This window comes from Phalacrocorax aristotelis, chromosome 22 (genome assembly GCF_949628215.1).
Source record: "Phalacrocorax aristotelis chromosome 22, bGulAri2.1, whole genome shotgun sequence".
Classification (NCBI taxonomy): domain Eukaryota; kingdom Metazoa; phylum Chordata; class Aves; order Suliformes; family Phalacrocoracidae; genus Phalacrocorax; species Phalacrocorax aristotelis.
The window spans coordinates 2,313,750-2,326,279 of record NC_134297.1 but is presented as its reverse complement, the minus strand read 5'-3'; the positions used below and the strand labels follow the sequence as shown (position 1 = coordinate 2,326,279).

Genomic DNA, 12,530 nt, shown 5'->3' with positions numbered 1-12,530 from the left:
GAAAATTATGGTTCCCATCTAATTAAGGTAATGTCAGAAAATTTAGAAATCATACAAGGCTTTAAACATTACATCCCGATGCAATTAGGCTAGCCTTTGAGCTTTGCTGTTGCAGACATTTGGTTCCATGCTCTGAACAGACAGGACACTAAATGCCTTTCATACTGGGACCAACCTCACAGTATGAGGGCTATTATTATTGACCCTGTTAGACCTGGTGCTTGGGCAGTGTCCATAGGCTATAAAGGAAAGGCAGAGTAAAGACTGTGAGAAACATTATTCTTCCAGGCTGATTCCCTAAACCCAACAATAAGCATAGATCCAAATTCATCAAATGAATGCAGAGAAGTAATCTCTTCCTAGAAGCAGAGAGTGTCATGGGAGTCTACTGTAACATGTTAGCAAGGTCAGGCTCTCTGAAGGCATCTGCCTGCTAAAGAATGATTTTGTCCAAGAATGAAGGTTTGGTGAACTTCAAAATGTGCAATACTCTCATCTCAGAGGAGGTGAAAATCAACCTTATACAATGTAATGTAGATGGCACTGATAATAAAGGACAGAGTAGCATAACAAGGCATTGTGATTTACCTATATTTACTGTCAGGTAGACTGGACTGGTTGGTGGTTGAGAAGGGAGAAACATGAGCCCTGAAGAGCAGGTGGTAAATATGAATAGCAAGGGCACCTACAACTGGCAGGAGATTTGCAATAGAGCTACTGCTTTTCTTCCACCGGTGGAAAGTATTAGATAATGACATTTAATTTTAATTATCAGTAAGGGATTACAGCTGCTGAGAAAAATGTGCTGACCCTGAACGGTGTTTTCCTCCTGTGTATCATTGGCTGTCAGTGGAAAACACAAAGATACATGCTTCTGACCTCTACAGCTGTTTTCCTATAGCCAGTATGTCTAACACCCTTCTTTGGGGTATGTGCTGAATAAACGATCCAAAGTAAAATCCTGCTCTGAAATGTGTTGTGCATGTTGAAGTGCTAACCTGTAATTTGCAGCAGAAGTGCCTGCAAGTTGGGAAATACCTTTCAATACCTTACAATTGCAGGTGGTCCTTGGTACCTTGTTTTAATAATCTTCTTCTGCCCTGCAAAGTGTTTTAAGGCTTCCAGAGTGACTTAGATATAAACACACTACAATGATCTGCTGATGAGCTGAAGCAATCTGGGCTCCAATTTCCTTCAGGTAAGGGAGCTACTCTTCCCATTGCGAGGTACAGGTAAACCTGGCCTTTTTTTGGAACACAAAGCTGTGTTAACATAAATAGGATTAAGCTTAATTCCACCATAATCCTAATAACCTGTGCTCTCCATAGTAAATCTTAAACTAGGCTGATATTTTTTCTTCTGAAAATCCTGATATTGAAAGAAATATTGGTGTGGGAGTAGAGCAGTGTGAGCCCTGTTAAGTCTAAGATTTGGCTGAACAGAAGCTCAAAGCAAAATGTATGGAGAAACAGAAAACTCCTGAGTGGTCAGTGGTTGAAGGAAGAATTACTCACCTAATTATTTAATTATTATGAAGGAAGAGGATGAGACAGAGAGAACAATAGGTGTTCCCTCTCTGATTGGTCTTGGATATAGCTGTCAGCCATACCAGGTTATAAAGCAACAAGGGGAAGCTCTAGGGATTTGTTCAATCTTGTGAAGTTTGGAGGTTCTATAGGAAGCTGTTGTAGCATAGTTACAGCATGACAGGAATAAGTGTAATAGGTCCCACAGGATCTTTCGCCTCAACTAGAAAGACAAAAGTTAAGCAAGAGAAGTGCTAAGAATTGGGCAGTTGTCAGACCAGGGGACTTAAGCAGGTTTGGGGGACTAGTGGGTCCAGCTTCCTAGGCACACAGGCTCACACTGCATCCTTTACTCAGTCCGGGTTGTGTTCTCCTGTTTGCTTTGTGTCTGGGGTTACTGCTTCTTTTTGCTAATTATTTAGAAGGCACAAAATGTAATGTCCTACCCTGGTGTCAGGAAGCAGCGTCAAAGCATGCGGGGACAGCCTTGGGTAAGGAAAGGAGGAATCCTTTGGAGATGTATCATCCATCCCCTTCTTTGTTCCCAAGCTTCTTTCTTTCCTCCTTGGAGTTGTGTTGACTAAGAGGAGCTGAGACCTATGTGAGACTGCAGGGGGCACATGTATCGTTTGAGCTGGGATGCCTGTAGCCACAAATGATGATGGAGCATGTGGTTTTGGTGTGAATATTTCTGTGGACAAGTGACAAGCACAGGCTAGGGAGTATTTTTCTGGGGTGGAATAGGATGTGTAGAGCTGTTCTTCTTATGGCAGAATACATCCTAGCAAAACTCTTTCTCTGTGCTGGAAGATGACACCTGGAGTACTTTCTGGAATACTTGCCATGATTGATGTCCATCCAAGCAGCACGTTACTGTGGTAGTACTTAGGGCTGTTCTGTTGTGAATTGAGATAGCTGTCTTGAGTGTTGAAACAAATAGAATTCTGAGGGAGTGAAACAAGTGTTTTACTTCTTTCATGGGTCTGATTCATTAAACTGAATCTGTGGCCGTGTGCTGGTGTTGGAGGTGTAGGGCTTTAAGGTATGGTGCATAATGTCCTTGTTATTGCCCCGTTCATGCCAGCTAATAGGGAAGCCACAGAGGGTGGTGGAGCAAAGCATTTTTGACTCACTAGGTTAAAAATTGCTATTGGGACTTCTGCTGAGCAGCTTGGGAGCTTTGTCCCTTAATGCATTTAAAGCCACGTTGCCGTTTTTAGGTCACTAAACTTTTATCTGTTTTTTTCTTGGTTAGTTCAGTCACCTGCTCACCTCAGCTGCCAGATGTGAAAGCTTACTCCCTGGGTTTTTAGCTTTGCAACAATCCAAGTCTCTTGCTAAAGTCATTAGGTCTTCTAGGTTTTGGATACAAAATGAGGAAATGCTGATCAGTCCAACTGTCTGAACTTCTGCAGGAAAATCTTACGCTTTAGTGGGGTGGGGGGAAAGGCAAAACCAACCAACTAAACAACAATGTAAGTCTGCTATGAAATGCAAGTCTACAGTATTAGAGCAGCTACTGGTATGAAATTATTTTGTAATGGTGACATCCATATTCCGTTGCCTCAAAATCCTCCTTTTAATAATCATTGTTTAAAAGGTAAATGCGCTGGGATTTAAGAGTTACTTGTTTTTCCCTGATGACAGTGTCAACCTTCTCATGCTTTTAAGAGAGACTAAAAGTTTGCCAAAAATGCTTTCTTACAAATACATTAAGAATGTTCACAGAAAAGAAATGGAAAACAAACTGTGTAGTGAAAGGGTCTATTTTTCCCTCTTTCTGGAAAACAGAAGTGTCTAAATAGAACCATATAGACTCTATAAAAATTGCAAACTTTCTGTAGGCTGGAAGGGGCTGTGCCCTTTTGGAATTAGTAAAATATAACAGCTTAGAACTTTGTAAAATGATTTGAAAAAATATAACAAGGTAGTAAACACTACTGTGATAAGATTATTTCCCTAAATTACATAGACTTCAGATGCAGCTTTTGTGCTGCAACCCTATTTGGTACATCTTTACTTATGAATCAAGGTATTTCTATTACGATGCTGTATTACTATAAACAAACCTACCTCTTTTCTCTGGTACTTGTTTGAATGAATTAAAGCTTTATTGAATCTCTGTAATAGAAGGCTTGTGGTCTCTCTGGCTTTGGCATTAGACCGTTGTGAGACTGAACCTCAGTGCCCACGTGATCAGTTAAAATACAACTGCAAGAGATAGGGTGCTTTTTGCAGCTGGCAAGATTTACCGCTGCTGTTCTGAAAATCAGAACAGGGTCATCAACTTGTGTGTGAGAGACAGAAAGTCAAGGCTTGTTGGTTCTCCAAAGCGCCCAGTTGCATTAAGTAGAAAATAAAGACCTCTGAAATTGGGCAGGCAAAACTGACATGCATCATTGCCATTACAGCCAAAGAAGAGCATGCAGATCCAAACCACATGACAAGGCAAGTCTGTTCCAGCAAGCATGCATGAGATCTGCCACTTCTACATTTTTTTTTTCCGAAAGCCATCAGGCAGTCCCCCAAGCTAATTTCCTCTGTTCTGCTTTCCAGCTCTCTGCTGAGTGAGTGGAACTGTTTGAATACAGGTCCGGTTACCTTTCTGAACTAGCAGACTGAACCATAGCGTGATTAAAGTTGTATTTCCTATGTCAGGATAATTAAGAGTAAAGCTGTGATCAGATTGTGGCTTTGATGGGCTGTAAAAGCATAAACTCTGACTGACATTGCTGAGATAATAATGGAATGGAGACTTAAAACCTGCTGCACTGTCAGAATAATGGGAAGCTTAGTGAAAAGGGAGGTAATCCCATAAATGGATCAGTTTGTTTACCCTCCATGTACCACAGCAGCTCTGCCCAAAGGGATTTCAGTGTTAGCAGGGCTCCTACTAGCCATGGAAGTGCTACGGAGAGGGGGATGGGAAGGGAAAGATCATGTGAATCTGCTCTTTGCCGTTCAGTCACTTAAGTCAGATGGGTCCTCACACTGACCAGAAGCCAGGAGTTTGTTTCCCATGTCTTCTCTTGGTGGCAACACAGAGTTTTATCAAGCAGCATCCAGTATGACCTGCTGCAATGGGAGTGCTCCTTGCTTTCAGGTCTTGCAGGTGTTAAGTGCTGTGGCAAGCCAGGTTCTGCATGTAGAGAAATAGAAACTGGGCCATTAGAAATGCTGATGCAGCTTCAAGGAAATGGAGGAAGGGGGCTGTCAACAGGGTGTCTCTGTTGCGTGAACTGTTACAAATGAACCATGCTGGAACTCTTAAGGAGGGAGGCTGTTGTCTTTTCCAGGAAATCTGTCCTGGTTGTTTCTTTTGGTAGATGGCATAGTTTAATGGGAAATAACTCAGGGTTTCTCACTTCTGTGTTGTGGGTTTTCTACTTTCTTGATATGTGGAAGAAAATAGTATGGATGGGATGCTAAATGCTGTGAGGGAACTAATTCCCTCACCAAAACTGAGGGGATGACAGCATTGGTTTGGCACTAACCTAGATTAAATGTAATGTAAAGCTGTCTTCTCAGCTGTGCTTAGATCCTGTCCTACTGCCTGCTAGTTCTTCCTGTCCTGGCGTGGAGTGAGCTGCACCACAGGGTGCAGTGATGTCAGTTAGGGCACAGCAGGCTTTGGGATGAGACCGCTGGTGTTTGTTTTCAAGGGCAAATACAATGAGATTGTGAAGGTAAAGAGAAAAGTGAGAGCTATGCAACTTCCCCCTGAAAAGGCAATGATGTGCAAATGTCTTGTTTTCTATTTTCAGCAACAACTACAGGCATATGTGGCCTGGGTGAATTCCCAGCTGAAGAAGAAGCCAACGATAAAGCCAGTCCAAGACCTGAGACAAGATCTCCGAGATGGAGTCATTCTTGCTTTGCTCATTGAGATTGTAGGTCAGTAATGCCATATGGCACTATTTTTCATCTTGCAATTTTAAATCTTGTGTAGAAGAGGCTGGCCTTGGCTCTGACATCTGTCAGGCGTACTGACAGATGTAATGACATTGTCAGAGCTCGTGGGGACAGAGGAGGAGTGACTTTAAAAGAAAATAATCATAACGCGAATCAAAAATGCAATTCTATTAAAGTCCTTACGTTTCACCAGACACTTAAAACAGATGTCCTAAAACCTGTCAGGGACCATATTAACTCCCACGAGGCTGGAATGGAGTTACAAAAGGATTTACCTTGTAGAGGAATGGTGTTGGTGTATAACATTTTTGGAAGAGTGACCTGCTTGCTGAGCTACTCCCTTCTTCCCAGGCTCAACTTCACTCCTGAATTCTCTCCTGAATACCTCCTCCCCCTGAGCAGTGGCCTGTTCATCACACATTGTGTCTGCTGGTTTTTCTTCCTCACACTGTTCCTCTGCTCCTGTGTGGGGTCCTGCGCACAGGAGACAGTTCCTCCATGAACGTCACCAACACGGGTCTTTCCCACAGGCTGCAGTTCTTCACAAACTGCTCCAGCATGGGCTCCTCTCCATGGAGATAAAGGTGCTGACAGGAGCTGGCTCCAGCGCAAGCTCCCCTTGGGGTCACAGCCCCTTTTGGGCCACACCTACCTGCTCTGTCATGGGGTCCTCTGCAGGCTGCTGGGTCGGTGCCTGCTCCACTGTGGACCATCATGGGCTACAGAGGACAGCCTGCCTCACCATGGTCTTCACCGTGGTCTGCAAGGGAATCTCTGCTCTGGCACCTAGAGCACCTCTTCCTCCTTCTTCTTCACTGACCTTGGTGTCTGTGAGTTGTTTCTCGCACGTAGTCTCACTCCTCTCTCCTGGCTGCTGTTGTGCAGCAGTTTCTACACCTTCTTAAATATGTTATCCCAGAGGTGCCACCAACGTTGCTAATGGGCTCAGCCTTGGCCAGTGGCATGTCTGTCTTGGAGCCGGTTGGCACTGGCTGTGTTGGACATGGGGGAAGCTTCTGACAACCTCGCACGGAAACCACCCCTGTAGCTCCCCTACTACCAAAACCTTGCCATGTAAACCCAATAGTCTCCAATCTAGTTATTTGTGGTACTGGATACCTTATAAGCAGGGCAAGAAGCCATGCATGCCTCTTGTAGTACCCAGACAAGGCATAGTATCAGGCCCTACACCTGTAGCAATTCCTGTGACAGCACCAAGCGGTTCAGTTCTTCTGTAAAGTTTTTTCACTCCTTTAGCTGGTGAGAAGTTGAATGGCATTCAGGTCAACCCCACGAGCCAGCAGGAGATGAGGGAAAATGTGGAGAAAGTCTTACAGTTCGTGGCATCAAAAAAGATCCGCATGCATCAGACATCAGCAAAAGGTATGTACCCCTGGCGGTCACCACAGACGATTCTATCTGTTGAAGGCCTGTTTCTGTCTTTGTTTCATACTGGACAGATAATGGATTGGTTTGTGCATAGTTTTGGTTTTTTCCTCCTGTGGTTTAGTAACAAGTTTTGGGTCAAATGATACTTCGTTCTTCACTGCTTTTGGTAGCAGCACAGTGTACAGAACCAAAAGGCCTTTTGCCTGCTACTGAGCAGTCAGAAGATCAAGTAACGTTGAATGAGGAACATAGATTCAGAATATTTCACTAAAAGGACATATAAACCTGCTACTGTGAAATGAGACATGGGAAAAATATTTCTGGTACACTGGAAGCCTGTGATACTGTTTCACATAGCTTGTAAATAGGGAGGAGACCCAATATGCAAAATCACATGTCTATGGCGTGGTTTAGTCAGGTATTACAAGGTTTGCTGGTGGGGGTATAGATCTGTGGAGTAGAAGACAGGCCCTGATCCTTACTGTTTGCTGACTGTACTGGGAGGGAATGCAGTTCTGATTGTCTGTGGCCCTTCAGATGAGACATAGGCGAAAAATTCTGAGGTGGACTACATGGAGTGCACAGCTCTTGTTGTTAGCAGGAGAGTACAAGCTGTGACTTATTTTGTCTAATTTTTCAGATACTAAAGCAAATAACAGCCAGTCTCCATGCCTCTAGTGCTTATGATGTCTTTTTTTGAGGCTGCCTCTGATATTTGGAAACCTTCTCCCTATTATTTTAATGGACTTTGAGTATCCCAGTTGACTAAATTGTTTTGAGAAGTCCTAGTCTGAAAGAATGGCTGATCTTTGCAGTGAACTTGAGATCAATGTTTCGAGCTAGTGTGTATTTTGGGGGAAATGCATAGTGTGATGTTATTAAAACTGACCAGGTAACATTGGCAAGGTGCTCAAACAGTTTATGGTACAGGATGCGATGGCTAAAGAAATGCATTCCTGTTCTCTGGTCTTCAGTATTAAAAGAAAATGCATATTCCATGGGCTAATTGAAGTGACTGCTAGTACAGTGGTAGTCTTCAGTAACTGCTGTACTTTTCCAGTGAGCATTCAGTAATTATCATGTGCTGTCACGTAACTGACTGAATTGTTAGCTGGAAACGGTCATAGAAGGCAGGCCCAGGTCTAATCAGAGCATTTAAACTTGTGACCTGTAGGTGGCAGTCAGTTTCCTGCTCTGTACAAAACAAGCAGAGGTAAGCATCGGTGCTGTAATGCAGTCCTTTTTGCATAGTCCTCGTTTACTGGCATGGTCCCATTGGGTTTAATTTTATTCATGCTTGTTGGGCAGATACAGCTCTGGTAGGACTTCACGTTAATGGCATTTTCGCTATTTGCATTTTGCAGATATTGTTGATGGGAACTTGAAATCTATCATGAGGTTGATCCTGGCCTTAGCTGCTCACTTCAAACCAGGCTCTGGGAGAGCGATGAATCATAGCCCTGCTGGTATGGTGGGAAAGAGCTTGTCAGCATCGTCTGCCAGTCACAGGCCTCACTCAGCTGCTGCAGTGGCCCAAGGAGCAGTGGCTGCTTTGGCAGACGTTCGTCAAGATGTCTTGCAATCCGGCCGGGATGTTTTCTGGCACAGACAGAGGTAATAAATTTTCCCTGGTTATGTGAGGTCAGGGCATGTTAGCAGATGGACAGAATTTCTTTTAGAAAAGATGCCTCTTTCTCCTGATAATTCCTGGTGTAAGATATCTCTCCCATTGTGCAAACAAATAGAGACAATCTGCTGCTGTCTCACTGAAACCTAAATAAATAGTGGCCTAACAGAAGGGAGTACTGACCTAGCCTGGCTGCCTCATGATGAAGACTGCAAGTATCACAGGTTCTTTTCAGGTTTTACAGCAAAATGTAAACCTTGGCAGTGATAGGTTAGCGGTTGGACTCGATGATCTTAAGGGTCTTTTCCAACCTTAACGATTCTATGAGTCTATGAAAATAACTGCTGGATCTCTCTTATCTCACTGGAAAAGAACAGGTCTTCATGGCCAAGCCAGAGGGAACTCTGCTGCCTCATTTTCCCCATTTCATGCTGAGCACAGTGCCCTTCCTTGGTGCTGTCTACTTGGAGACATTCTCATTTAAAGTGAAACAAAAGTAAGGTATTAACTACAGGTACTCGTTACAGATCTGGGAGCAGTTACTTCCAGAATTGAGGCACTGAGCTTGTTGTACAAGTCCATTCTGTCTTCTCATTCCTGTTCACCTCAATGTTATGCTTACTGCTGTATAGGCAGATGCAGTGTTCTGTGCTGTTAATCAGCTGATGCAGCCTACCACATAAGCAGAGGAGTTCTGGTGATAATGAAGGGCAATGATCCATGTACAGAAGGAACGTGTTGTTCTGAAAAGCACATTTAACACTTGCAAAAGGTGTGATGTGGTTTATAATAGTAATAGTAGTGACATTTAAATGGAAGCCAGATGGTGGTCTATTGAAGGTTTAACTTACACAGCTGAAGGTCACTTGCCCATATTATATTGGCTCAAGGGAGTACCCATGAAGCAGTTTGGAAATTAGGTTGAAAAGTTATATTTTGTTGAAAAATTAAATGTTAAAGGTTTTTCATGAAAAGGCCTTGGGCCTGTTCTTTAGAACAGCCAGTCCTTGTGCTATTTGCAAATTCTGTTCTCTTCCTTGCCTTCCCAGAGCTTTTGTAGTTTTCTAGTCACAGAATTAGGGATGAGTTTAAAAGGGGAGGGCCTGTTTGCCTGTGTTTACCCTACACCAAGAAGATGGGATGGAGCTCCCTGAGAGAAGAACTTTCTTAATTGGCAGCTTTCTAGCTGTCTCCTCCTTCTTACCTTCCTTTCATTAGCTTTCCTACCCTACCTCTTGGAGACAAGAAGAATTTCTGCTCTTATCAGGTGAGGCTTCCCTTATTCTATGATTATTATCTCCAGAAATAGCAGCATGGATGAGGAAATTGAAAATCCCTGCTGGAGTGTCCGGGCGCTGGTGCAGCAGTATGAAGGACAGCAGAACATGCCATTGGAGTCCCGCTCTTCCAGGTAAGGAACTTTATTGCCAAGATATGTCTGCTTGTGGTCCTTTGTCTGACGTTCCCTAAAGTGCCCTTTCTTATCACTGTGATCTGGTTAGCTCTGATAGAAAAGAGATTCCCTGCATACAGTGTCCTGTCTGATCTGGAGAATGAAGCCTCAGAAACCAGCGTGAAGCAGTGGTTTACTGACATTTCTCCCATGGATAAAATTGATCACCTTCATGATGTCATCACATAGATAAGAGCTACCAACTTCCGAGTTAAAATTTTCTAAACCTCTGGAGTGTTCCTCAGGTTGGTCGGGGGAATAGAATTAGGAAAGACAGGGCTAAACACTTTACTGGGAACCTGAACGTACAGGTGGAGCCTTTAGAGGGAGTGCTGTCCTGAGGGATGCTGAAATGGAGTTTGTGGCTTGCTTCACAGAGAGGAAGGGGCAGAGTAGCTAGGGTACAAGGGATGAATATTTCAGAGCTGGTGGAAAAGATGTGGAGGAAAAGAACTTCAACCAACAAACCTCATGCCCTTTAGAGAGATGGACATGAGGGGGCATGTGGATTTGAACAGCAGTTACAGGAACACACCAGTCTTTAATCCGGATATATGGTCCTGGTGGGATCTGTAGCTGTGTCTTCATTGCCCTTGTGCCCTCGTCCATAATTTTTAACTGTCTCTAGATTTACAGTTATCTAATTTACCCTTCCATCCCCCAGACTTTTGCCTTCAATCTAAAGTGCAGCGTTTAATTATTTTACTGAAAAATATCCTGCATACTGCTGTGAAGCCTGAAAGTCAGAGTTCAGTATGGTTTCCCTTGGAGGTGACTTTCCCATTTGAAGCAGGACTTGGATCCTGATAAGTATATGCTCTGTGCTATAAACAGCCTGCAGCCTTGACTGCGGTTCTTAACTGCACAAGTTGGGCAGAGTCAAGCTGGTGCAAGTGGAAGCTTTCTAAGGAAATGAAAGGCAGGATTGGTTAGAATGGCAGCATACAAGAAGTTTCCAATAGGAGGTGCCACAGCTTGCAGCTGTGAACCTGAGCAGCGTGTGCCAGTTACAACACATTACAGTGGTGCCTTACAAGCTTGTCTTACCACCCCTTGCTTTGTGGCAGAAGTCAAAACCCTTTCCTGCAAAACTTGTGGAGGGGAGAGGGAAGACTTATGGCTCTGTTGTTTGTTTTCATGGATATAGGAGAGATGGTGTAGCTGAAGGGGCTTTTGAAGAAAAACTGTAGTACAGTGGAGGAGCTGATCCAGCATGGATAGCTTCATAGTAAACAATAGCCTTTCCCTTTTTCCCCAGAGAACAAGAAACTAGCTTGAAGCAAAGGACTGTGTAACTGAACAGTTTAGATCTCCCTCTGGATATGACGCTTTGCTCCATTTAATCTCTTCTGGAACAGACTAAGAGGGCAGAGCTGCATGGGCATAGCTGCAGCTCTCCTTGATTCAGGTTCCTGTCCCCAGTTTAAGCCCCAGCTGTGCTTTTCTTTGTCTCCTTGTCCTGCCTGGGCTGCTCCCTGAGAGTGCCTCAAGTAGCCCCCCCTCCCTGATTTGTGCAGGGGTGAGGAGGTTCATTTTTCCTAGGACAGATTGCCACTGACAGTTTCTCAGCAGGCAGGATGGCTCCACAAGATTTCTCAGGCCAGTTTTGATGCTCCATAGTAGAAAGAGGCTTCTGTGTATGTGAGAATTAAGGTTATCTGGCCCAACAGAGGAGGAAAAAATAAAATAGTTTGTATTTATCCCCGGAATTAGCTGTGTATCATTGTGAGGTTGTGTTTGTAAATACAGACATAAATATTTGGAAGAGTGTGGGCCATGTTAGCCAGTATTGGACCACTGCCTCCACATGATGTCAGTAGAGAGTGTACTTTTGAAGCTGTCATTCCAGGGGAGATGTAAAAATTCTTGGTCTCGGCAACAGGATTTTGTGGCTAATGTCACAGGACTTTGGTGTTGACTCTTGGACCGTGATTCCAGTAGGACAGCAAGTGAAATACGCTGCTCCCTCCACTCACTCTTCCGTTTTAAGGTAGCTGTAGTAACTTTATGTGTACCCTTCTACCCTTTAATGGACTGTCAGACAACTGCTGTTTGCTCATATGTGGCTGTATTTTGGTGGTGAGTGAAAATTTCTCTGCACATCCTAGGTAGCTTCCGGTTTTGTTTTTCACCATAATGTCATGAGTTCTTTTACCATATGGTAATGGTGGTATTATTGCTGATAGGATGTCATATGGTGAGCCTTTTTACGTATGTGATCAGTGACCTACCCAAAGAAACGGAGTAATCTGATCTCCAGCTCCTGGGGATGTTTTCTGCTGACACCAGGCTTCCTGATGAAAACAAGATGCTTGTTTCTCTTTCCTTCCAGAGAGAAATGTACTAGCTTAGTGATGAGAACTGGCTAGGAGAAACAAGCCACTTTTTTTGTTAGTGAGAAATGTGGTTATTAACTGTAGCCACCCCCTCCATCTAATTGTGCTGCTTTCGTATCTGTCCCAGGGCAACATCCCCTGCCTAACATCAGCTCATTTCTGCATTAAGTCTTCAGTAAGAGAGCTCACAGCCTGAATAACAGAATTCCCAGAGACAAAAGCTCTAATCAGCAAAGGCAATTGGAATGATTCATGGAAAATTTGCCAAAATCAGATAGATTGCCAGG

The 12,530-nt window shown here is 43.7% G+C and overlaps 1 protein-coding gene across 3 annotated transcripts in view; it reads left to right on the top strand.

Annotated features, from left to right (window-relative positions):
• DIXDC1 (DIX domain containing 1) overlaps nt 1-12,530 on the top strand; it is a 45,115-nt gene that overhangs the window by 12,634 nt on the left and 19,951 nt on the right. For 2 of the 3 annotated variants that reach the window (XM_075116232.1, XM_075116233.1), the window contains 4 exons: nt 5,291-5,420; nt 6,696-6,821; nt 8,192-8,441; nt 9,758-9,865. In XM_075116232.1, the coding sequence (XP_074972333.1) occupies nt 5,291-5,420; nt 6,696-6,821; nt 8,192-8,441; nt 9,758-9,865 (614 nt within the window). Of the gene's footprint in view, nt 1-1,061; nt 1,199-5,290; nt 5,421-6,695; nt 6,822-8,191; nt 8,442-9,757; nt 9,866-12,530 lie in introns of all 3 variants that reach the window. The other variant, XM_075116234.1, reaches the window with a different exon arrangement.